Raw genomic sequence first — 24,738 nt, 5'->3', positions numbered from 1 at the left:
CCTAAAAGCTCTTGCAAATAAGGAGATCATACCCAAGTAAGTTATAGTTTGAAGTTTGTCAAAAAACAAAACTGTTGAGGTCAATTGTTTCTTGCCTGTTCTGATTTATTTTTTTAAACCAAAACCAAACAGCTTGGATGATTATTATTATTCAGTATAATTTGAGGTCCAGAAATGTTACATACCCTTGATTTTGAATTTTTCCATTATTGAGACTCTAGACTTTTGTTTTTGGGAATGAATACATTTGTGATTTTGTTTAGTTCAAATAAAATATCCTCTTGGTAGTTTGATTGTTAGAGCACTAATTCTGTGAATTAATTTAACTAGCATGACATTTTTATACTATTGTTATAGCCAAGATACCAGTAATTAATATCCCTCCCATTAGTAACCTATCAAGGTACAGTTTACTGTGTTTCCACATTTACTAAATCTTGGTAGATTTATTCATAATCTAGTCTTTTGGGAGTAATTTTGCATGACCCAGCAGTTTCTATGTCAGGCTAGAAAAATTAAGGTAGAAGTTTGGGGGGTCATAATGGGGGAGATTTTGGTAACAGGTTTTGCAGCTAGGTGGTGCAGGGAAAAAGTCTTGCCCTGGAGTCAGGAAGATTCATCTTTTTATGTTCAAATCTAGTCTTAGATATTTACTTGCTATGCGACCTTGAGCAAATGTCACTTCACCCTGTTTGCTCAGTTTGACGCCAGGGGAATATGTAGATGGCTAAAGGTTCAGGCAGAACATGAAAGAATTCATATAAAAGACTGATTCTGACCCAGGAGAAAGTTTAGGGATAAAAAGGTTTATTTAAGTATTGCTTAAGTAAGTAGAAGCTAAAGGAGAGAGATCCATGACAGGATAAGCAGAAAGAAAAAGTATAGGGGCTAGAGAGGAAATCACACTCCCCCAGAGTAGGCTGACTTCCCAAAGAAAGACGAGCAACTCAATAGAGGAGTTGGGTGAACTTTTAAAGATGCAGGAAGATGAGGTATATGTTGATATGGACAGTAAATTAGAGAGTAAGGATGAGGTAGTAGGGATAGATAGATGAGGAGAGATAGGTCAAAGATTGAATCTTTTCAGGCCAAGGCAAGGATTCATTGTTTTATAGATAGGCACTTTTTTGTTTCTAGGGGCAAGGTACTTTACAAAAGTTCATTGACCTTATCTCATAACTTGTACAATAGGATGGGAGAGGGGAGGTGTAAGTGTTAATGTAAGGTACGTGATCAGTACAGAAGTAAGACATTATAAAACATATTTCTCTTAAACATTTCCTCTATGTCAAGTTTCTCATCAATAAAATCAACTGGAGAAGGAAATTGCAAACCACTCCAGTATCTCTGCCAAGAAAACCCCAAATGGGGTCATGAAAAGTTGGACATGATTTAAATGACTGAACAACAACTTGCCTCATTGACTTGTCATATTTTATAAGCTAAATTCTATTTTGCTAACAATGGGAAAATTATCAATAACATGTTTCAGTACTGTTGTTCATTTCATTTTTTTTTATATAACATGAAAAAGGAAACACATTTCTCCTGTCATGTGGAAAATCCAAATACCCCAACACAAAACTATTTAATGAAAATAAAAAGTAAATTTGAATTTTTCAAATAGAAAACTCAGACACCATCAAATTTAGCAAAAATCAAAGTTAAAAAAATTCTTTGCATTTTATTATCTTAAGTACTTAATAGAAACAGAGATAAGAATTTTTTAAAAAGTGATTTATATCACAAAAGTAGTTTTTTCCTATAAAGTGTGTTTCTCTTATCCAAAGTATTTTGAGAAACCCCTTTCCCCAGCTGATTGAAAGTAATATTTTTCAGCTTTCTTTGAAACTTGAGTCACACAGAGGGAAAAAAAATCATATCTTGTAGAAGAAAGGGGTTTTAGAAAGTGTTTGAATTTTTTGAAACAGTTGGACATGAATGAGATCTGATGTCACTCTGTTTGAAGACAGCTTCATCCAGATCCAGCTGTTCACCATTAATTTTCACATCCATACATCCATTGTAAAAGGCATTCACCAGTGTAGCATTGACAGGAACATCTGCACAAACAAAATATTTTAACATTATGACTTGTAGGATCCTATTTACTTTCCACATTAGTAAAAATATTTAAGCTTCCCACTGTCAAATCAATTTCTTAGCCTCAAGAATCAGCAATTCAGCATAAAATATATTCATTAAGTACATAAATATTATCTTCTCCATCATCCACACATAGCAGAATAATCTAACAAAATGAAGCAGAATAGAAAAGCAGTATGTATTTCTCTGGAAATTTTTTTCCTCTACCAATTAAAAGTCTTTAAAAGTAGGGAAGCAATCAGTCAATGAAATAATTTTCTTAATTTGAAAACCAAAATATGGAAGTCTTTAAAATACCTGAAAATCATTGCTCCTTTTATGATTGGTCAATTGGGAGGGAGGAAAAACAGATTTGCCAAGTTGCCAGAAGTTACATTTTTCTTGCAGACCAATCACACATTTAAGAATCCAGTTACAAAAATGGTGGGGGTAGGGGTGGGGAATCTATCATCCTATTTAGGACAAACAATTCTATTCTGCAGTAACTCAGGGCTAATCTGAAGAGTGTTTTCTCAGTCTTTTATCTTCTCCATTTTTTTCTGTTACCATTAGCAAAATGCAATATTTAGGGGATATTCAAGGCTCCCTCAGGGTTCACTTTTTCCTTTTTTAAATACTCTCCAACTACTTTCTCTTTTGATACCCTGACACAATGCTTCTCTTCATATTCCTATACCCTATTTCTAAGATGAACTTATCTGTGGCTACAAATTCTGACACTCCAAACACTATGTGTTCAACAGAGTGGAGAAGCTTCACATTCTTCTATCATATTTCTTGATCTAAAGGATATCTTGGACTTAATTAAGAAAGGACATGGCTACTATTTATTTCTTTCTAAACCCTCTCATTTCTAAACCCTCAACACATCATTGAGGGTATTTCAAAGAACTTCAGAGTCATCTTCATCTCTTCTAACCTTTAGGTCCCTAAAACTATTTATAGTTAATTTATATCACTTACATATCATTTTTAATACTGACATGTATATATAAATGCAGTTATAGTTATTCTGACTCATACCAAAAAAATCAATCAACAAATATTTATTAGGTACCTAATTGCTAGAGATACAAAAAGAAGTAAGGAGCCCTCAGGGAACTTACAATTTAATGGAGAGAACATGCAAACACATATATACAAAGCAAGCTACATACAAGACAAATTGGAAAAAATTAACAGAAGGAAAGCACTAGAATTAAGAAGGGATGGAGAAGACTTCCTGAAGGAGGTGGGATTTTAATTAGGACATAAAAGAAGCTAGGGAGGTCAATACTTGGAATGGAGGTGGGAGAGTGTTCCTGGCACAGTGGACAGTCAGACAGTCAGATAGAATGCTCAGATTAGAGGGATAGGGTATAATGTTCTCCAGTCTAAGCATTCAGTACTTCACATTTCCTATTTCCTATTTGCTTTATTTCTTTCACCCAACACTGCTTGAGTTATTACTAGATGTTGAACAGAAAATCTGGAGTTCATATAGGTAGTTCTTCATATTTTTTTTGTAATTATAAATCAGGGTGGATGAATCATATGGTTAAGAGACCAGAAATGAAGTCAGAAAGACCTGGATTCAAGCCCTGACTCTGACTCATACTATCTTTGTGAACAAAAGGAAAATCACTTTATTCTCTCTGTGCCTCAGGCAGCTTTATAAGACTAAATTATTGATGTTGATGATCTTCATGAATTGTGATAAAATCAGTCACAAATTGGCTACCATAGCCCACTTTGACAAATATTTTGCTTTAAAACCATTAGAACTTTTTCTGAACAATTTTGATCTATTCATGTCCTCCTCTTATATTTGTAGAACTTATATTCAGTTCAATATTCTAGTATGTCAAGATTCCTTTGGTTCTCCTTCCCAGCTTTTTTTGTTTTTGTTTTTTGCAAGGCAACAGGGTTAAGTGACTTGCCCAAGGTCACATGGCTAAGAAAGTATTAAGTGTCTGAATCCAGATTTGAATTCAGGTCCTTCTGACTCTAGGGCCAGTACTCCATCCATTGTGCCACCTAGCTGCCCCTCTCCCTCCCAGTTTTAAGAAGTATTTGATATGGTGAGCACTAAATAACATTACAAAAAAGGAAGTTGAATATATGTTAATAGGTAGGAAGCAAATGGTTTCTGATGCGAAAGTCAATCTTGAAATCAGCTGTTTTTATATCATTAACATTATAGCACAACACAGTTACATAAATTTTATATATAAATAAATAATATAAATGAAAAGGTATAGTATTTAATAAAAACAATGCATGCTGACCTATTTAAACGATCTATTGATGCAAAAATTTGATAAAGAAATAGCCTCTGAGATTGACTATCATCAATCTTGTTTTAATCCTAATTGGATGAGTGTTAAAGTAAAAAAAAGTCACAATGAAGAAACCAATAGTCTAGAAATTAAATCAACCAGAAAACATTTCATCTCCTTATTAAGCAGAGAGAGAGATGGTAGCCAATGGCAATGCCAATTTATAATAAAATTAATTTCCAAAATCTTGAAATAGAAAATGGCTAAATATTTTGATCAATATTATTTCATAATATATCAAGAAGTAGTAGAGTGAAAATATTGAAAGGTTGTCATGAGACCTAGTTCAGCCAGAGTAGCCCAAGAACTGCTAAGGATAAAGTCAAGACATCAAACTGATGGGGGGAAAACAACAAGAAAAATATATGCTAAGGTTTCTCTAACAGACTGCTCCTTCCATCAATGAGAATGAAGCTATCACATGTGGTTTTCAACATTAGCCTCTTATATGCTTCATAAGGAAATAGAAAGGGACCTAGAGAAAATAAAAACATGAAGAATAATTGGATCAGGTGAAAGGAGGACCATGCTAGAGACAATATAATTTGGTAGATGGCTGATTCTTCAAATAGAGCACCAAACTTGACGTTATGAAAACCAGAGTTCAAATTCAGTCTCAGACACTTAATAGCTATGTGACTCTTAAGTCAGTTAGTCTCTGTTTGCCTCAGTATCCTCATCTATAAAATGGTATGAACATAATAGCACCTGCCTACCAGGGTCATTGTGAATATCAAATGATAAATTTTAGCTATTATTAATTTTGAGAGGGTTCTGGATTACTTTTCAACTCGAATGAAAGTGAGTAAAAGCAGATATTTTGATTGCAAGATAAAGTGTTCTAGGGATAGAACATGAGATGAGCTTATAAAAGTGAAATGGCTCCTGATTGCGAAGGACTTCGAATAATAAAGAATTTTGAGGCAGGCAACCACAAAAGAATTTTGTAAAGGAGTGACTTGACTTGCTGTTATTTAGTTGATTAGTCTTGTCCGACTCTCTGTAAACCTATTTGGAGTTTTCTTGGCAAAGATACTGGAGTGGTTTGACATTTCTTTCTCCAGTTCATTTTATACATAATGAAACTGGAACAAGTAGGGTTAAATAACTTACCCAGGGTCACACAGCTAGTCTGAGACTGGATTTGAACTCAGGTTTTGCTCTGAAATTCTAATCAATGTGCCACTTACCTGTTCCCCTATCCCTCCTCTCTCTCACCTCCTCAATATAATATGACTAAGTTTATGCATAAGAAAGATTTTGGTGAGAAGTACAAAGATGGTTTGGAGGAAAGAGTGGAGGTGAGGAAGAAGACATTGGTTGCTAATCTGAGGAGTGGTTGTGATAATGACCAATATTAGGGTAGCATTATTGGAAGATTACAGAGGAGATATGAGATATAGTAAAAATAGTTGATATTTTATTTATCAAAATTTATCAAAATATTTTATCAAAAAATATTTATCAAAAATTTGATAAATGATTATGACAGATGAAAAAAATGAGAGAAGACAAAGATAGCCCTTACTAACACAGGAGACCAGGTTCCAAATACAAGAATAGTGAAGAGGAGAAAGTTTAGGAAGAAAGAAAAGCTGATTGAGAATCTTCTAGTTTTTGAAGAAATCTCTTCTAGGAGAGCCTTCAAGCTTGATTTTTGCAGTCATGTTGATGTCAGAATCTTAGATTTTTGTTACTTCTTTATCAGCTGTGACTGATTATTCATCACATTAGTGGTTCACTAGAGAAAATTGCCTGGAATGTTTGCCTGCTTCCTTTCTCATTAGTGTTGCCCTCAATGAATGCATAGTTGTTGTGCAGTCACCTCTCCCTCTTCTTTATCCCATTTGAGGTTTTCTTGGCAAAGATACTTTTGTGATTTGCCATTTCCTTCTCCAGCTCATAGATGAGGAACTGAGGCAAATAGGATTAAATAACTTGTCCAGGGTCACATAGATATTAAGTTTCTGAGGCTGAAGATGAATCCAAACCTAGCATTCTATTCACTGTGCCACTTAGTTAATCCATGAATATACATATTAGTCTCATAAAGATCTAACATTAATGAGAAAGCTGTCATGCGTGTTGGTAGTTTTAATATTGATTGAAGGAGTGGGCAATTTAGTGTTTTTTCTGCAATTATTCTGCAAAGATTATGGTTAAGAATTCAAACCATTCTAAAATGAATACATCCTAAGTCTAAATACTAATAACAGTACTATTACTTTCATAGGTTTACTACTATTTGCTATTTTTATTATATTTACTATAATTTGTATATACTATTATTACTTCACTGTGACATGGTGCTTTAATTTATAATACAATTCTGTGAAATAATATGCATTACTTCCATTTTTATGGAGGAGCAAGCTGAGGTTCTGGGGAAGTTAAATGACTTGTGCTTAGTCTCCTGACTCTCAGTTCAATTCTTTTTTTGAAGCACCATGTTATAATAACTAGAGTTTTTCATTATACTACTACCCTTAAAGTGAACCCATATAATATAACATAAAAGGGTTTTGCTTCTGTATTTTTGTTAGTTTTCTAATTTGAAAAATGCTTAATGAGTTCATTAATCTTTTCCTTTTCTATTTTCTTAAATAAACACTCATAGAATTATATTTCTGAGTACTACTTTAGCTGCATTCCAGAAATTTTGGTATTTTGTTTCATCGTAATAATTTGTTTCACAAAATTTTTTTCTATGATCCAATGGAATCTTATGACTTATTTCTTATTATTTCATTGTTAAGTAAGTCTCTATTTGGGTGATAAATTAAAACTTATACAAATGCTCTACCCTCTCTAAAATTCCTCATCATATCAAATGAAATTGTTTCATTTAATTATTTACACATAAAGGAATATACTTCCTACTACAAAATGTATGATCCAAAAGTTATGGGTTTTTTGCCAAAAGAAAAAAATGCTTAATATTATATCAGGCAAATCCATTAATAAGCTTACCAAATATTAATGTTAAATTACATCTAAACAAATTATAGTATATCTTGGAAAATAAAAAATAAATCCTTTTTATTTCACTTAGTCAAATACTGTGAAATACAATTAGTTTTCATGCATTCAAAATGGATACTGAAATAAACAGGCTGTTTCTATCTTTTTTAATTGATCTTACTTACAGTTAATTCATTTTGCCCTATAAACTAAGTCATAATTCTTTGTCTCTGAACTAAATTCAGAATTTAGCTGTCCTTCAAGGAGTTAAGCTTAGAAATTCAGTAGTCCTGTTAATCACTGTTCTTATCTTCAGTCAGGGAAATTTGTTACCTTTGAAGCACACAAGTAAACACTAGGGAGTCTGACCTAGTATCTTTACACCACCAAGATAACTTTCAAGGATGTCTGGTTTGTTAACTTAGTCCTTGCAGATGCAACTAGACTCAATGAATGTTTTTTAAGTCATACCAAGGAAGGAGTGGGTTGTTTCTAGTCTCCATTTCCAATTTCATTGAAGCATATTTTCTTCTATGATGCTAGCCTTCCTATTTTCTGTGATCCCCAAAACTATAAAAGAAGTCTGTCTCCCTCCCCCTCACCCCATTTGGAGTATCAGCTTTGCTGTGGGAAAGTTGAAATACCATTTATTTGTAAATTTGTGCTTCACTAATTATGCTTAGAACATTGTGCCTCAGTCTACCTTAATTTTTAACCTGTTTCAATTCCATTCTGTAAGTATCAGGTCAACCCCAAAAGAATATAATTAAGTATTAAATAAAAAAAATCTAAACCAATTGAAACACACCTACAAAGAAGAAAAAATAAGTTCCTTTTGTATAGTTTAATCAAAACTTTTAAATGTGATTAGTTTCCATGGAATCATTAAAAAAATAAAAAAGTATACTGAAAAATCTATTAATGACATTAAAAAAAGGCAAGAAAAAGAAATAGCAGAATTTATAATTTTGCCTTCCTTTCTTTTCTTCCCTACAGTTCTTTACTAAAAAGTTATATTGAAAAAAATCAAATTTGATCAAAAACAAATTTCAAAATTAAAAAAAAAGGTAAATATCTATATTTAAGCAGAATAGTTTCCAAAATGTCAATGAAATGATAGGTGGGATAACATGATCCAAGATACTACAGAGGCAGTCAGTTCAAGAAGGATTAAAGTCACCAAGCCCAGAAGAACAGGAAGCACTCTTCAAAAACTACATTAAACCTGTAGTTCAGCAAATATGAAAGTTGACCAATAGTATGATTAGATGGATTTAGAATTCATTCAATGTCCAAAAGGGGGGGGGGAAGTAGAGATAAATAGATGGATGTCAAACTAGAGAACAGTTTTTAGTGGAAGGTTACGAGGTTTTGCCCAGGTGTCTGTTCTATATTATATAACAGTTGGTTCAATGACTTGGATGAAAGTGTGGGGAGCATGTCTACTGAATTTGTATTTGAAACAATGAGAGGAAAACTAATATGGTGAATGACCAAACCAGAATTCAAAAAGTTCTTAGTATGTTGAGCAGAAGAAAAATATTCTAAAATGAAATTTAATATGAATCAATATAAAGTCCAACATCTGGGCTATCAACTGCATAAATACAAGTTGGGTTTATGTAAAAATTTTTTTTTGAAAAGTTGTAGTAGGCTACATGCTCGATATGAGTCAGTAACTTGAGGCTGAAGAAACAAAAAGTTATGTTATCTTAGATTATTTTTTAAAGGCATAGCATCTAGAATGAAGTGAAGTTATGTATATTTTATCTGGATCAGATATCTGTTTTATTCCATTTCTGGGTCCTGCATTTAAGATAGGCTATTGACAAGTTGTAGTACATGCAAAGGAAAGCAATCAAGATAGCAAAGGATATAAAACCATATAATATTAGGATCAATTGGAAGAATTGAGAGATTTTAACTACAGGACCTAGATATGACACAATAACAGAATTGAAGAATTGTCACATAGAAAAGGAATTGGGCTTATTCTTCATGGCTCCACTGGACAGAAATAAGTTCAAGTAGATCAAAGATGAAGAAATGAAGATTTAACATAAGGAAAAACCTCTTAAGATGAAAATTCTTCAAACTAAAATGAGTTCCCCACCACCAGAGCTCTTCAAATAAAACTTGTACAACTTTGTGAAGGAGGTGATTTTTGCTTATGTGTATCTTACCTCTCTGTAGCTAAGGACAGATCCCATGTAATTCAATCAGTTATAAAGCCACCTAATATTATCAATTAGTTTACATCTCTCAGCCTCATATCTCCCTTGGTCTCATACCTCTGGGGACCCTGGGACTCTAGAATTTTAAAGAGATACCTGGAATGCCACCCAGATAAGTAGTTATTTTTCCCATCATTGCTTTGTCCAAGATGGCAAGTTTTGTTTTCAGATCTTCATGGTAAATAGTTTCTTCTTTAAAGCCATTTGTCATTTCCAGCCACCCTTTGCTGACACTGAGTGTCAGCATGATATGTTCATGGGCGCACAATTTTCTAACTTCCATCCGAGATACAATGGTATTTTCAATAGTTACTAGAACATCCTGAGAAGCAAAGCAAACATTTATTGTAAACAAATATTAATAATAATAATTTTATTTAGATTTAACATTTAAAAAGTTTATTGTATTTATACAGCAAGGACCAGGAATGTCTGGTTTGTGGACCATTCAGGCAGGACTTGAAATTCTAAATCTGGGAGTTTTTTAGGGATGAATTAATTAAATGTCTGACCAAATATAACATGGGAATGATGTTACAAACATCCCAGATGGCCCTTGATAGAGCAAAGGTTCCCCAACCCTGTTATAAAGGAGGTGTATATATTACAGATATTTTAAGTTTAAAAAGAAAATTTCCTTCTTATGCCATTGATAAAAATGTGTTAATAACATGCCTATTAGCCTTATAAATCAATTTACAATGGTTTCCAAAGACTCAATATGACAATATTTTATATCAACTAATTAGTGCAACTCAACAAAACATTTAAGGCACTTTTAAAATCCATTGAGATGAAGCAATGCATACACAAATAAATATTCAACTAGATAGAATATGACAAACATGCACCAGTTTTCAGTTGGGAAAACTAAGGAAATCTTCAGACTAGGGGTAGCAACTAAGTTAGACTTTGAAAGAAAAAGTAATAATTTCAATAAGCAGAGATATGGTTGTGTTTATGTAAAAATATTTTGAAAAGTTTAAATGGCCAATGTGTTTAAAAGTAATTTTTGAAGCTTAGTTAACAATCAAAAAAAGTGAAACTAAAGTCAGAACAAAGCAAAGATACCCAACTAGTTTCTTTTTTTGGTCTCTGCAGGTCCACTATCCCCTAGGTATTATCATAATTGCCAAAGAGCTGAGATGTGGAATACTAATAAATCTTAGCCATATCCCAAATAATGAACATAATTTTAAAGGCAAAATTTCTTACAAATTCTTACAAATGTTTGGTTCAGTATTAGAATAACCTCTAATTCTTTGAATGCAAAATCCATTTTCATTATCAAATCATAGTTAGCAGCTATGTCACTGCTCCTTGCGAAAATATTCCTTTAAGAAAGTCATTGTGAAATACTTTTTTATTTTATTATTTTTTTGAAAGAGGAGACTTTGGTTTATATTCTACATATATATGCATAGATCTCAGAATGGGGGAATATAAAGAAAAATGATAAAGTTGTAGGAAAAGATTGTGATGAATATTAGAAATAACATAGGAAAGATATGAATATGTCATCCCTCTCTAAATATAAAAATTACTTTAATTTTTTTAATATATACATAAACAATTTGTGAAAGAATAAAGTCTCAATATATTATTTCTGTTCTGTTAAAAGAAAGGATCTTTGATCTCTTAATAAAATTGCTACACGAATTTCTCACCACTATCTTTTCATATTTAACAAAACTCATTTTTCTTTCCAAAACTCTCTTAATTTTCAGTGCTTTCTGCAAGTTTTTAAACAGAATTTTAAGCATCTCTTAAGTCAATCTCACCATGAACATGTAATTTTAACTTACCTCCTGCTATCAGTTGATATTTACTATGCACAAAGCCCAGAGTGAAATGTTAGGTTTTAATAGAATTGGTCTGAATTATTTCCATCTCTAGACAAAATTCAAACATCCTTGGATTGGAGCTGCTAGCAAGAAGCCAGAAGAATTGCTTTAATTCTTTCTTTCTTTCTCATTTCTACCCCTACCCGATCTTCATTGGTCAAGGCAGTTTTCTATACCAGTGAAATCCTAACTTTGATCCCTAAAACATTGCTGGGTAGATTCCAGTGTTTATTGTTCCTATTCCTATCTTGGAAATAAAAATATCCTGGATTGTAGTTTGCCATATGATGGATGGCATATGACCAGAAGCTGGGATGATATGTTTACTATCTCCACCAGCTTCCTACTCCAGTTTTTAAGAGTTGACAAAAATATGACCCCATTCATTTTGCTAATCTATTTCTAATTAGGCTCTTTCCTGATCATACATACTCTTGAGTTTCAAGGTATAGATGTCCAGAAGTATAATAGACTTGAGGAATCTGCATAATATCAAATTTTTAGTTTGTGGCCTGATATACAAAAGTGGAGCCAGAACCTCCTTTATAATGTCTTCCCTGTGAATACTTTCTGAATCTTAAGCATTCATTGTAGTCCCTTGAAAATAAAGAACATAATTAAGTGCTAATTAATTATGATAATTATGCTATTAATGACTAGGTAGAAACAAAATAATTTGCCCTCAAATGGTCAGAAATGAGAATTCAATTGGTTTAGAGATCTCCAGAGTATCTAACCTTCCCTATTCATAATAGGACTATCTCCTCATTTTCTTTTTACAGTCACACAGGTTAATTGTTGATGAGTGGTATATTAAAAAAGTCTGAAATTCTATTGGCAGCATTTATTCTTACTTTGTCAATTGACAACTGGTGCCCAGGTAAAAGGAGACAGGTATAAGATAGTGGCATTTAATCAATACATATGCAAAAGGACTATCAATTCTGATTTCCACAGCATTACCCTTCAGCATTTTAGACATATGACTTGCAAGTAATAGTACTGTTATCATTTTGGCTAATGACTTTGAAATAGAGAGTCATGAAGGTGAAAGGAACTAAGATCCATTTAATTTAATACCCCTTATTTGAGGAGCAATTCATTTCTGAATTGACTAATGGGATATACTCATATTATTGGCATCAATTTGAGTCTACTGAAAATATGACTAAAAAGATAACAATAACTGCTTTGATTAAATTTCCTTTGACCCCCCCCCCCCAGTGTTTTTTTGCAATATGATTTATTTAAAGTAAAATCACCTGAAATTTTGAGGAGCTGGAGTCTACCAGGGACAATGCAAGAGGAACGGTGTCATAAGAAACCAAGGCAAGGATGACACCAGTACCTGTAGATGGTCGGATATTCAAGGTCACATTTATCTGCCACCCTTCAGCATTGGGCACGTTATCTGTACCAAATGAAGCAAAGGAGAGAGAAAAGCAGGCATGAAGATTGTTTTGAGATCTTCCTCAGAAGAACTGAATGACATGGAAGGTGAGTATCTATTGGTTACTCTAAGTCTATTTTACTTCCATCATGTATAACAAAGATTTTGCTTTTGTCCAATCTCAGGAATCAATAGATCAATAGATCCCTGAGTTCACACAAAGGAAAGAAATTTTAAAAACTCTAAAGTAGAAAAATATAAATCATGTTCAGATACTTTAGTTTATCTTTGTTTCTTTTTGTTGTGGTTGTTTTTTACTTTCAATATTGGCTTTAGTTTCTCTTTACTAGCCTTTTATAGCAAGATGCCTCATACACTAATTATGGTTTAATAGATCTTTCAATGTTTTCTCATTTTATAATCTGCTCTGAGGGAAAAAGCTGCTTTCTGTGTCATCTTCTTTTTTCTGATTAAGAATATAATTAAGTTCTAGTTTCTGAGCATCCTAGGGAAAGAGGAAAGGGAGGTATGGTGGTGATAGAATACAGGAATTGGCATAAGGATATGGAGGAGGAATAACTCAATGGAGAAAGTCTTAACACCATTCTACTTTGTAATCAGAACAATCATTGTACATCAGAAGTGAAGAAACTCTTCAAGGTGAAATTAATTCGATTTAATAGGCATATATTAAATATTGATTCTATGCAAGATCCTGACATTAGAGAGAAACTGAAGTATCTGTTCTCAAGAAGCAGAGTAGACTAATTTTTTAAATAAAGCTAAAAAAACAGGTGAAATATAATGACTATGTTGGCAGTGAATGATTTCATTCAAAGCATATAGAATTCCTTTTTAAGCCTCAATTATTTTATTAAGCCTTTTTTGCTTAATTATTTCTGGAATTATTCTCATTGAGGAATGAGTGAGGAACAATAAGTAAATTGAGTTTTTGTTGTTTAAAAAAGTTTCAAAATATTTTAAAGGATATATTTATTAAGAAGAAAAAAACAGTTTTAGATTTAGAATTAGAGAACCAAAGCTTAAATTCTAATGCTGCCACTTCCTGTGTGGTCTTAGATAAGTTATTTCCTTCTCTGTGTCTGTTTCCTCACTGAAACTTGAATAGTCAGGATAGACCAGGTAGTGGGATGGGAGAAAGTTCTTAAACATGTGTTGTGTCATGAACCCTTTTGGCACCCTAGTAAAGCCTCTAGATTCTTCAGAATAATGTTTTCAGATGCACAAAATAAAATATGTAAGTTTATAAAGGAAGCCAGTTATACTGAAATAGATATAATTTCCCCTCATAAACCCTCTCCCCCAAAATATATATCCACAAATTCCTTGGAAAAGGGGTTATGGACTCCACATTAAGAGTCACAGGACTACCAATATGACTAGAAAGGACAATGATCATTGTTGGAAAGGTTGTGGGAAATTTGGGACACTGATACATTGTTGGTGGAGCTGTGAACTCATCCAACTCTTCTGGAGAGCTATTTGGAACTATGCCCAAAGGGCAACAAAAATGTGCATACCCTTTGATCCAGCAGTACCACTACTAGGCCTATACCCTGAAGAGATGATGAAAAAAGGGTAAAAACATCACTTGTACAAAAATATTCATAGCAACCCTGTTTGTGGTGGCAAAGAATTGGAAATCAAGTAAATGTCCTTCAATTGGGGAATGGCTTAGCAAACTGTGATATATGTATGTCATGGAACACTATTGTTCTATTAGAAACCAGGAGGGATGGGAATTCAGGGAAGCCTGGAGAGATTTGCATGAATTGATGCTGAGTGAGATGAGCAGAACCAGAAAAACATTGTACATCCTAACAGCAACATGGGGGTAATGATCACCTTGATGGACTTGCTCATTCCACCAGTGCAACAATCAGGGACAATTTGGGGCTGTCTGCGATGGAGAATACCATCTGTATCCAGAGAAAGAACTGGGGAGTTTGAACAAAGACCAAGAACTATTACCTTTAATTTAGGGGAAAAAACCCTGATATCTTATTGTCTGATCTTGCTATATCTTTTACTTTGTGTTTCTTCCTTGAAGATGTGATTTCTCTCTCATTGCATTTAATTTGGATCAATGTATACCATGGAAACAATGTAGAGACTGGCAGATTGCCTTCTGTGGGGGATGGGGGAGGGAAGTAGGATTGGGGGGAAAATTGTAAAACTCAAAATAAATGAAATCTTTAAAAAAAATTAAAAATTAAAAAAAAGAGCCACAGGACTAGACATAATTTTCAATTTTATATCTTATAGTCCTATCAACCTATATATAATTAAAATTTCCCTCATTAAATGTTCCTACTTCAAGAGATCTAAGATTTAATTAGTGTGGACCCTAAGCATTTTTCAACTTAGAAGATTATTTCATGAGTTGCTAGATCAAAAAAATTCATTATTTGGTAGCTAGCCTTTATTGATGCCTCTCCATCTTGCAATACGTTGACTTAACCTTAGAGAACCCAAATTTGCCTCCACAACATAAGTCATCAAGTAATTTTAAATTTCAAAAAACATTACTTGATGAGTAGTTTTCTAATCTCAAAGTAGCAATATACTAGAATTCTGTGATTAACTAGGAATATTTGAACATGAATATAAGAATATATGACTATAGGTTTTAAGTGATATAGTATTAGTTATTAAAGGTTTCAAAGACATGTAGTATCAATAACAGAATGTCAGAACTTTAAATGCATGAATTTCTCTCTTTAACTCAGAAGAAAGGGAATAACTTACTGTAGTCAATGTCAAACTGGGCAACTCCAGAACCAGGATAATAGGAGCCTTTCTCCACAGAGACCAAACAATGTTTGTTTTGTTTTTCTTGAATAATTTCTCTTACTCCTGAAGCTCCTTGATTCATCAAATTCCATCCCCGAATACATCCATCTAAGCGAGGGTTAATCTATAAAAAAGTTGAAACAGAGATCAATGTGTCAATTTTTCAACACACCCAAGTTGGGCAGAGTAAGCAAAAACTGACAATGTTTTGTTTTGTTTTTTAACTACTCAACAAACTAGGTTTTCACTTCCAAAGGAAATTTTCTCCTTTACTAAAACATCACAAATTTTTAGTCACTCAAATATTAAAAGTAATCAAAGGAAAAAAGGAAAAGCAATAAAAACAATTTTATTCCTCCTTTCCTATATAAATTTGAGTTCTTATCAAATTATTTAGCATTTGGTTACACAAATATGCTGTGTATATAATGTTACTGTAAAGATCTCCACTTAACAAGATCAGTTGACATAGTCACTGAGTTTAATCTGAGATGATGAAGTTTTAAAGTGTCAGCAGTTAGAGATGTCTTTAAGAATCATCTAACTTTTCCTTTGATGGATTCAGAAAGGATAATGCATTGGCTAAACTGAAAATTGGTTGTAACTCATGAAGCTTTAAAAAGTTAAACTCCAAAGATATAGTCAACAAAGTTATAGAGCTGGGGATAGTGTATAGAATAGGAAAGAATAGTCAGGAAGGATCTAATTTGGTGGAAGGAATAGATTTTTTCCCCCTCTACCCACCCCACCCATATCTATAATAGCAATGCAGCTATTCTCCCAGACGTGTATCCAGTTGTTGTAAAGCCCTATCAAGAAAGTTTGAAACATGTTGAGAGAATAAAAATAGATATTGCTAACATACAAACACATATTATCAGTCTCTCAAAATAAATCCAAAATCTAAGACAACAGTAAGGAAGGACCTAACTTCGTGGTCCATATTATCTGAAGAGACAGTGGAGACAATCAAAGAACAGAGATTAGATAGGATTCAGAGTTGAAATGGACTACATGACCTTCAAGTGGCAGCACTTGGAATAGAACTCAGGCTTACTGATTATAAATCCAGTACCTTTTCACAAAAATCATATAGACTCTCCCTAGGAAATTACAGCTTATATTAGCTCAAAATCAAATTAAAATAAGTACAAATGAAAAAAATTCTCATTTTCCCCTCCTAGCTTGACTCTCCATACTTCAAAACAACATCTCAGTGACAAGATCTCATTCATGAGTTTTCTTTTTTTTTTTGCATGGCAGTAGGGTTAAGTAATTTGCCCAAGGTCACACAACTAGGTAATTATTATGTATTTGAGGGGATTTGAACTCAGGTCTTCCTGATGCCAGGGACAGTGCTCTATCCACCATGCCAACTAGCTGTCCACCATGAGTTTTCAACAGTGATTTTCATCAGTGATTGAAGCTTTCCTGTCCTGAAAATATCCAAATATCTTTTGACATTCTCACCCTGGAATATCTGTCTGCCAGGTCAGTTTTCTTTTCCTATTTCCTAGGAATTCTCCCTAGAGCATTAATTTTGTGAAGGGACCTAGGTCAGCCACCCTTCCTTCCATTCTAAGCACTGCTGCTAAATTCTAGACTTCTGCCTTTCCCCAACTTTAGCTCTTAGTCTTCCCCTTTAGAATATAAGTTCTTTGAGGGCAGGGTCTGACTTTTTGCTTTTATTTGTATTCCCCAGTACTTAGCATAGTGCCTACTATATTGTAAGCATTTAAAAAATGCTTGTATCCTTTCTTCCCTAAATTGTTTTAAGAATATATTATAGTATAGTATTGATTTTTCTTTCTTTTTTTATTGCTTTTTGAATTTTACAATTTTCCCCCAATCTTGCTTCCCTCCCCCATCCCCCAAAGAAGGCAGTCTGATAGTCTGTACATTGTTTCCATGCTATACCCTGATCAAAATTGAATGTGTTGAGAAATCATATCCTTAAGGAAAAAATAAAATATAAGAGATAGCAAAATTACATAATAAGATACCTTTTTTTAAAAATTAAAGGTAATAGTCTTTGGTTTTTGTTTAAACTCCACAATTCTTTCTTTGGATACAGATGGTATTCTCCATCATAGATACCCCAAAATTGTCCCTGATTGTTACACTGATGAAATGAGCAAGTCCATTAAATTTGATCATCACCCCCGTGTTGCTATTAGGGTGTACAATGTTCTGGTTCTGCTCATCTCGCTCAGTATCAGTTCATGCAAATCCTTCCAGGCTTCTCTGAATTCCTATCCTTCCTGGTTTCTAACAGAACAATAGTGCTCCATAGCATACATATACCACAATTTGTTCAGTCATTCCCCAATTGATGGACATTCACTCAATTTCCAATTCTTGGCCACCACAAACAGGGCTGCTATGAATATTTTTGTATAAGTTATGTTTTTACCCTTTTTCATGATCCCTTCAGGATATAGACCCAGTAGTGGTGTTGCTAAATCAAAGGGTATGCACATTTTTATTGCCCTTTGGGAGTAATTAACGGTATTGATTTTTCTGCAAGTATTACAGTATACAATTATAAGTATTGCAACTATCATTGATGATTTTTAAATATCTTTGAAACAATTACAGGACTAAAAGTATACTATTGGTAATGTTATGGGGTTGAATTGTTACCGATTTTAAAAGGCCATTTTCCATTGTACGAGGTAATCCTGCAAAGTATACTTTAATTTCCATTAGACCACTGGTAGATTTGAAAAGGCGTCCAGGACTGTTTATATTCATCACTGCTTCTTTGGCTATTTTAACACTTAAACTATTTTCAAGTTCTTCAACAGACACCTAGAATCAAAAGGAATACATATTGTGCTTAATAGCAATGAGAAATGTTGAGTTTTACAAATTAAATTATTCTAAGGGCAGACAACAAAATTTGAATTAAAGTTAGCAGTATTTGAACACAAATCCAAAGCAATGGGATAAAGACAGAAAAAAACCCATCAGTATGCTACAGAATAATTTTTAAAAATCTAGTGTCCTACAAATTAGAGTACAGACAAAATGAAATATTATATTGTAGAATGGGTAGATGGTCTTTTAAGTTATTATTTACATATGTTTTTGGAACTTTTGAAGATACATGGCAACTATAAGATACTAAATACTTGTCTTATGAGGGACTTAAAAATAAGTAAAAATAACTAACACTTCAAAAGTCCTATTGTATAGAACAATATATATGTATATATATAAAATTTATATATGTTATATGTGTTTCATTTCTAGGAAATTTAAATAAATTCATGTTATAGCATATCAAAAAATCAGAAAGCTAATTTTCTTTATTAAGAATTGATTTTAATTAATTCTTTCAATTATTTTTAAACTTTTGTTCAAAAGGTGATTGTCTATTAAGAAAATTGTTGGAGAAAAATACTTGTGCAAATTAATTACAAGAAATATTTTTATGAGAGTTTCATATAAACTTATATAATTTTCTTACATTTTCCCAATATCATAAAGTAGATGACTGACTTTAGTGTATATTATTTTATGATCATATCACCTAGGTGCTGTTTCTTACTCTACATCACAAAATTATTCCAAATAATTGATTTTAAGCTAAATTTCTTATATTTAAAAATGATTTTTTTAAGATTAAAAAATTTATATTTCATTACTTGATTAAAATATACTCTAGTATGATTAGTATCAATGTTTTTAAATTAATGTATAACAAATATAAATCTAAAAACTTCAGAAGTATCTGCAGAAAATGATTATTTTATAAAATTTTCTATTCCAAATAAATTTCCATGAAACATATTATAACATAGCTTATAAAGCCATCAAATTTATAAATCATTAATACTATTAAAATTTTGAAAAATTCTGTAATTGAAAATTATATAAAAATTACAAAAAAGTTTTAATGTAAAGAAAATGGCTACCTATACATGCAGAACCTATCATATTTTAGAATCTCTGAACTATTTATTGAATATGGTTCTTAAACCTTAATCTGTTGGAAATTTATATATAATCCTAGAAACCATATCATCTAAAAGTAAGGTCATATCATGGAAATAATATATTATAATTTTGTTTTCACAGGAGTACTTAGTTGTAGGGAGTATTAAAAAAATCCCTATTGTGTATTGTTTCACACAGTTCAATAATCTGTTTCCAACAAAGGCCAAGTAATGAAAGATTGTAATAAGATCTTGATTTCACTGGTTAGGGAGACTTTCTGAATACCTCTAACATTCTTCTATCACTTTTCCTCTCAAAGCCCCAAATTACTTACCTGTAAAAGGGGGTTACTAATATATTTATTGCATTTATCAATGTGCCATACAAAAGCAAGTTATTATTACCTCCTGATTCTCTTCCAACTAATTCAATTCAAAAAGCATTTATTTTGTGCCTACTATGTGCAAAGCACATAACTAAATTATGGCACCAATCCTTAAAATTAGACAAGATTCTGTAATGTAAACACTTGAGGTATCCAACTGGATTAATTGAAACAATGGAAGATCAAATAATATGAATTAATACAAATAATTAAATACATTTATGTATAGAGGTGTAATATGGCTTATTTACTAAGAATGTCAGTGGTATCCCTCACCCTATGAAATCAAAATCAGGGTGGACAGCTACCATGATCTCTCATCACATTACCCATATCAAAGACATCCTTCTGGAAGAATGTGAGGAATGTCATAGTGAAAGTAGCTGAAGTATCAAAAGGAAAGCCTAGGGCTAGATTTAGAGTCAATTTGAACTGACTTGCAAAAACTGACTGGTTGACATTTCCTAGTATAATTTATACACCACTATTAAAGTCCCATTGAGTGAGCAGCACCATTTTCTAAGCAGTTACCTTCCTGAATTCTCACTAGTATCAAAGGAAGAGATATAATCCTTAAGGAGAATCTGATCACTGATTTTACATAGTTCTTCAGAATAGGCCTATGAAACCAAGTTCCTGTCAAAGATAGTACCTGGACCCAAACCTCCCAACTCCTGGCCACAAGTTTTTCCCAATGCACCATGTTACTTCTCAGGTTTCGATTTTGGCAGTGAGCAGTGATGCTTAATTCTTGGCTCTCATGACTTTCTATTCATTCCTCTAAATAGGGAAGCAAGGGCTTCTAGTCTCTTCTTAGCATAATATGATAGCATTTTATTCTTAGAAAACAGACAATAACCTATTCTTACCCCTGCTTGAAAAAGAATTCTATGTGCTTGATTACATAAAGCATCGTTGATGGCAACCAGACTGAACACTTGCTTTGGAGGATTAACTGAATGTTTGATTCCAAAGCATTACCATCGGCAAGAGGACATATGATCCAGTTTTTACTGCATATGTAAAAACTATATCAATTTATTTTTATGTGTATTTTAAAAGTAATTTCTGTTTTGTTATAAAATTATGTATCTTTTTTGATAAAAATAATTGTTTTGCCTCAAATCAGTTACCTAATGGAGACAACTAGAGATAACAGTATACTCCAGATGTAGAACAAACATGCCCTCTAAGATGTGCCTCAAACTTTGTAAAGTGATAGGAATACCACAGATATATTGTTAGGGAATCAATCCTATTCTAGTAAAATGTTATATAGTATATTTTGCATCTATTTTACATCACATCAGACAAACCTGAATTTAATATCAAAGATATTTAATAAGTTGACCTTTGTTGCTGTTGCTCAGTTGTTCAGTGATGACTTTCCATGATTCCCTGGATTAAGCTGCATGGGGTTTTCTTGGTTTAAATACTAGAAGTAGTTTGCCATTTCCTTCTTCAGAAGTTGTCATTTAGTTGCTACTAAGATAAATAATCACTGAATTTTATAAAGGTTTGTCAAAAGATTTCAGGTAAAATGCGAGACATAATTTTAAAACTACTATTTCATGCATGATGATCAACCATGATGAACATGCTCTTCTCAGCAATACAATAATCAGATAGTTCTAAAGGACTTGAGATGGAAAATATCATCCACAATCATAGAAGGAACTATGGAGTATGAATGCAGACCAAAGCATACTATCTTCAATTTTTAAAATTTATTTTATGAATTTTCCTCTCATGATTTTTTCCTTTTTTTTGTTCTGATTCTTCTTTCATAATATGATTATAAGGAAATATGTCTAACATAGATATACGCTTATAGCCTATATTAGAAATTCTGTCTAGGGTAGGCGATAGGGAAGGAAGAGGGGGAAAAAATGTGTGAAACTCAAAACCTTGAGAAAAAATGATGGTTGAAAATTATCTTTACATATAGTTGGAAAAAATAGATAAATTTATTTTTTTTAAATATCATCGTTAAAAAAACTTACTAGGTTCCATACACCATTGTCAATCATTTTTCCGCCACTTGTGATTTTAGTCCCATGTTCATTTTTGAACTGAATTTCAATCCTCCCTCTTCGAAGGGCAAGCAGGAACCATGATGAGTGATCAAGGGATTCCGCATAAAGAATAACACCTTCAGAGTCATAGGTTCGAAAATCAAATTCAGCTGAAAATCTAACAGTAAAGTAAGAGATGTTATTCAATACATGAAATTTTGGAAGGATTAGTATCTTTTAATATAGTGGCAAATATTTACTGGTTCAAAAGAGCAACTAATCATCTGGTTCCTTGGAATCAATCAAATAGTCAGAATTAGGTCTTTGGGCACTTTCCTCTTTTATCTATTTCTTCCCAAACAAATTATTTTGCTTTCTTTCTTGATTAGAGATATATTTCCAGATCAGCATATGACTAATAAAATTTTTATCTTGCTTTTATCCTTATAATCAGTGGCTTTCCCCTCTTCCCCCAGCCTTCATGTCTCTCTCCTACTTTAGACTCTTGAAAATCTGGTTTGAATTATAAGGATTTTCAAAGAAAATTTATCTAATTTGTCTTCTGCCCTTATCTAATTTAAAACAAAAACAAAAACAAAACCTGGTAACTTCCAGAGTTCATGTAAGCTTTTTCATTTGCTCACCATCTTAACAGACTTTCATAAGAAATAGCATGAAACAAGAAAACATTTAAATGGAATAGAGATAAGTGTCTAACACAGTGCCTCTCATATCAATCAATAAGTATTTATTATAAGCCTTTGCTGTGTTCCAGGCACTGTGTCTCTGTGACGTGACTGAAGTCACGTGTATTAAGAATGAAACTATCCCTATTTTCTTTACATTCTAATGGCAGAGACAAGTACACATAAAATTTCACACAGAATAAATATAAAGCAAATAAATATGAATGCATACAAAATATATATATACAAGGTAGTTTTGGAAGAAGGACATTAGAAGATGGGAGAATGAAAATATGGGAGGGAGGGGAAATATGTCCCATGAGGCTAGGAAGACAGATTAAAGACAACTTGTGTAGAACTTTAAAAGTTTAACAAAAAGACTGGCAAATTGCCTTCTGTAGGGGTTGGTGGGGGAGGGAAGTAAGATTAGAGGAAAAATTGTAAAACTCAAAATAAATAAAATCTTTTTTTAAAAAAGTCTAACAAAGGAATTTTAATTTGTCCTTAGAAGCAACAGGTAGCTACTGGAGTTGATTGAGTAAAAGAGTCATATGGTTAAATCTGAGATGAAAAAAGTTTGTTTGGCAGAAGTGTATAAAATGAATTGGAATGAAAAGATATTTGAAGCAATTACAGGGCTACTAGGCAAGAAATGATGAGGACCCAAACCAAGATGGTAGCTGTGTAAGTAGAGAGATGGCATCATAAGGAAAAGATGTTGTGAAGGCAGAAACACAAAAATTTTGCACTAATTGGAGATGTAGGAGACATCCTAATGTCAACAGAAATAGGGAAGTTTGGAAAAGAGCAGGATTTAGAAGGAAAGATAATGAGCTGAGTTTTAGACATGTTGAGTTTAAGATGTCCCTTGGACACACAGTTTGAAATGTCCAACAGAAAATTGTCGATGTGGGATTAAAAGGGAAATACTGAGTCTAAATATACAGAACTGGGAGTCATCTTCATAGAGATAATTATAAAAAACCATTAAGAGTTTATAAGGCATCAAAAAAAAAAAAACAAGTAAAAGAACAATGACCCTAGGAAAATCCTTAGGAAAAAAACCACATAATTCTGGATGATGACTCTGTAGAAGAGACTTCAAAGAACTGGTTAGATAAGTAGGAGGCAAACCAGAAGAGAGCAGGATCATGAAAACACAGAGGAAAAAGTATCCAAGAGGCTAGGGATAGTGACAAATGTAGCAGATAAACTGAATTCTATAATTGAAAAAAAGAAATCATTGGATTAAATCATTAAGAAATCTTGGCAGATGGCAGAATTTGGTAGAAAGCAGTTTCAGACAAGTGATGAGGTCAGAACCCACATCACATCACATTTCTGTGATAAGATCCTTTATGTCTTCTTTGAAGCTCCTTATTTTTTTTTTAAGTTTTTGAAAGGCAAATGGGGTTAAGTGGCTTGCTCAAGGCCACACAGTTAGGTAATTATTAAGTGTCTGAGGTCAGATTTGAACTCAAGTACTCCTGATTCCAGGGCTGGTACTCTATCCACTGTGCCACCTAGCCACCCTGAAGCTCCTTATTTCTTATGTGTTGAAATCTGAAAATACTCATCACTCATTGTCCTCTGAATGATTTTTTTTTAATTCTTGGGAACCCATAGTGATCCTTAACTTAAGGATATAAAACAATATTGATAGAATATTATTGGTATTTAAATGAGGCCTTTGTTTAGAAAAAGTTTGGAATTGTGTCTTTTTTTTAAAGTCTTTTCTTTCTTTAATTTAAAAATTTTTTTCCAATTACATGCAAAAATAATTTTCAGCATTCATCCTTTTGCAAGCTTTTGAGTCCTACATTTTTCAACCACCCTTCCTTGCCTCCCCTCTACCCATGACAGTGAACAATATGATGTAGGCTATACATGTATTCACTTTACATATTTCCATATTATGCATGTTGTGAAAGAAGAATTATAAAATTAAGAGAAAAAAAATCGTGAGAGAGAAAGAAGCAACATAAAAGAAGCTTTAAAAAGTGAACATAGTATGCCTTATGAATGGCATAACAAGTTTTCTCA

At 32.7% G+C, this 24,738-nt stretch overlaps 1 protein-coding gene across 1 annotated transcript in view; it reads right to left on the bottom strand.

The window, feature by feature from the left end:
* Positions 1–1,647: 1,647 nt before the first annotated feature.
* The window catches only part of PROS1 (protein S), an 83,279-nt gene continuing 60,188 nt past the window's right edge, over positions 1,648–24,738 (bottom strand). The window contains exons 10-15 of the mRNA XM_074192262.1: positions 21,998–22,187; positions 18,311–18,478; positions 15,623–15,791; positions 12,726–12,874; positions 9,716–9,941; positions 1,648–2,063 (exon numbers count right to left, since the gene is read on the bottom strand). Of these exons, the coding sequence (XP_074048363.1) occupies positions 1,903–2,063; positions 9,716–9,941; positions 12,726–12,874; positions 15,623–15,791; positions 18,311–18,478; positions 21,998–22,187 (1,063 nt within the window). The 3' untranslated portion in view covers positions 1,648–1,902. The remainder of the gene's footprint in view (positions 2,064–9,715; positions 9,942–12,725; positions 12,875–15,622; positions 15,792–18,310; positions 18,479–21,997; positions 22,188–24,738) is intronic.

Source organism: Macrotis lagotis, chromosome 6 (genome assembly GCF_037893015.1).
Source record: "Macrotis lagotis isolate mMagLag1 chromosome 6, bilby.v1.9.chrom.fasta, whole genome shotgun sequence".
Taxonomy (NCBI): domain Eukaryota; kingdom Metazoa; phylum Chordata; class Mammalia; order Peramelemorphia; family Peramelidae; genus Macrotis; species Macrotis lagotis.
The sequence above is the reverse complement of the archived record's forward strand: the minus strand, read 5'-3'. Positions and strand labels throughout refer to the sequence as shown.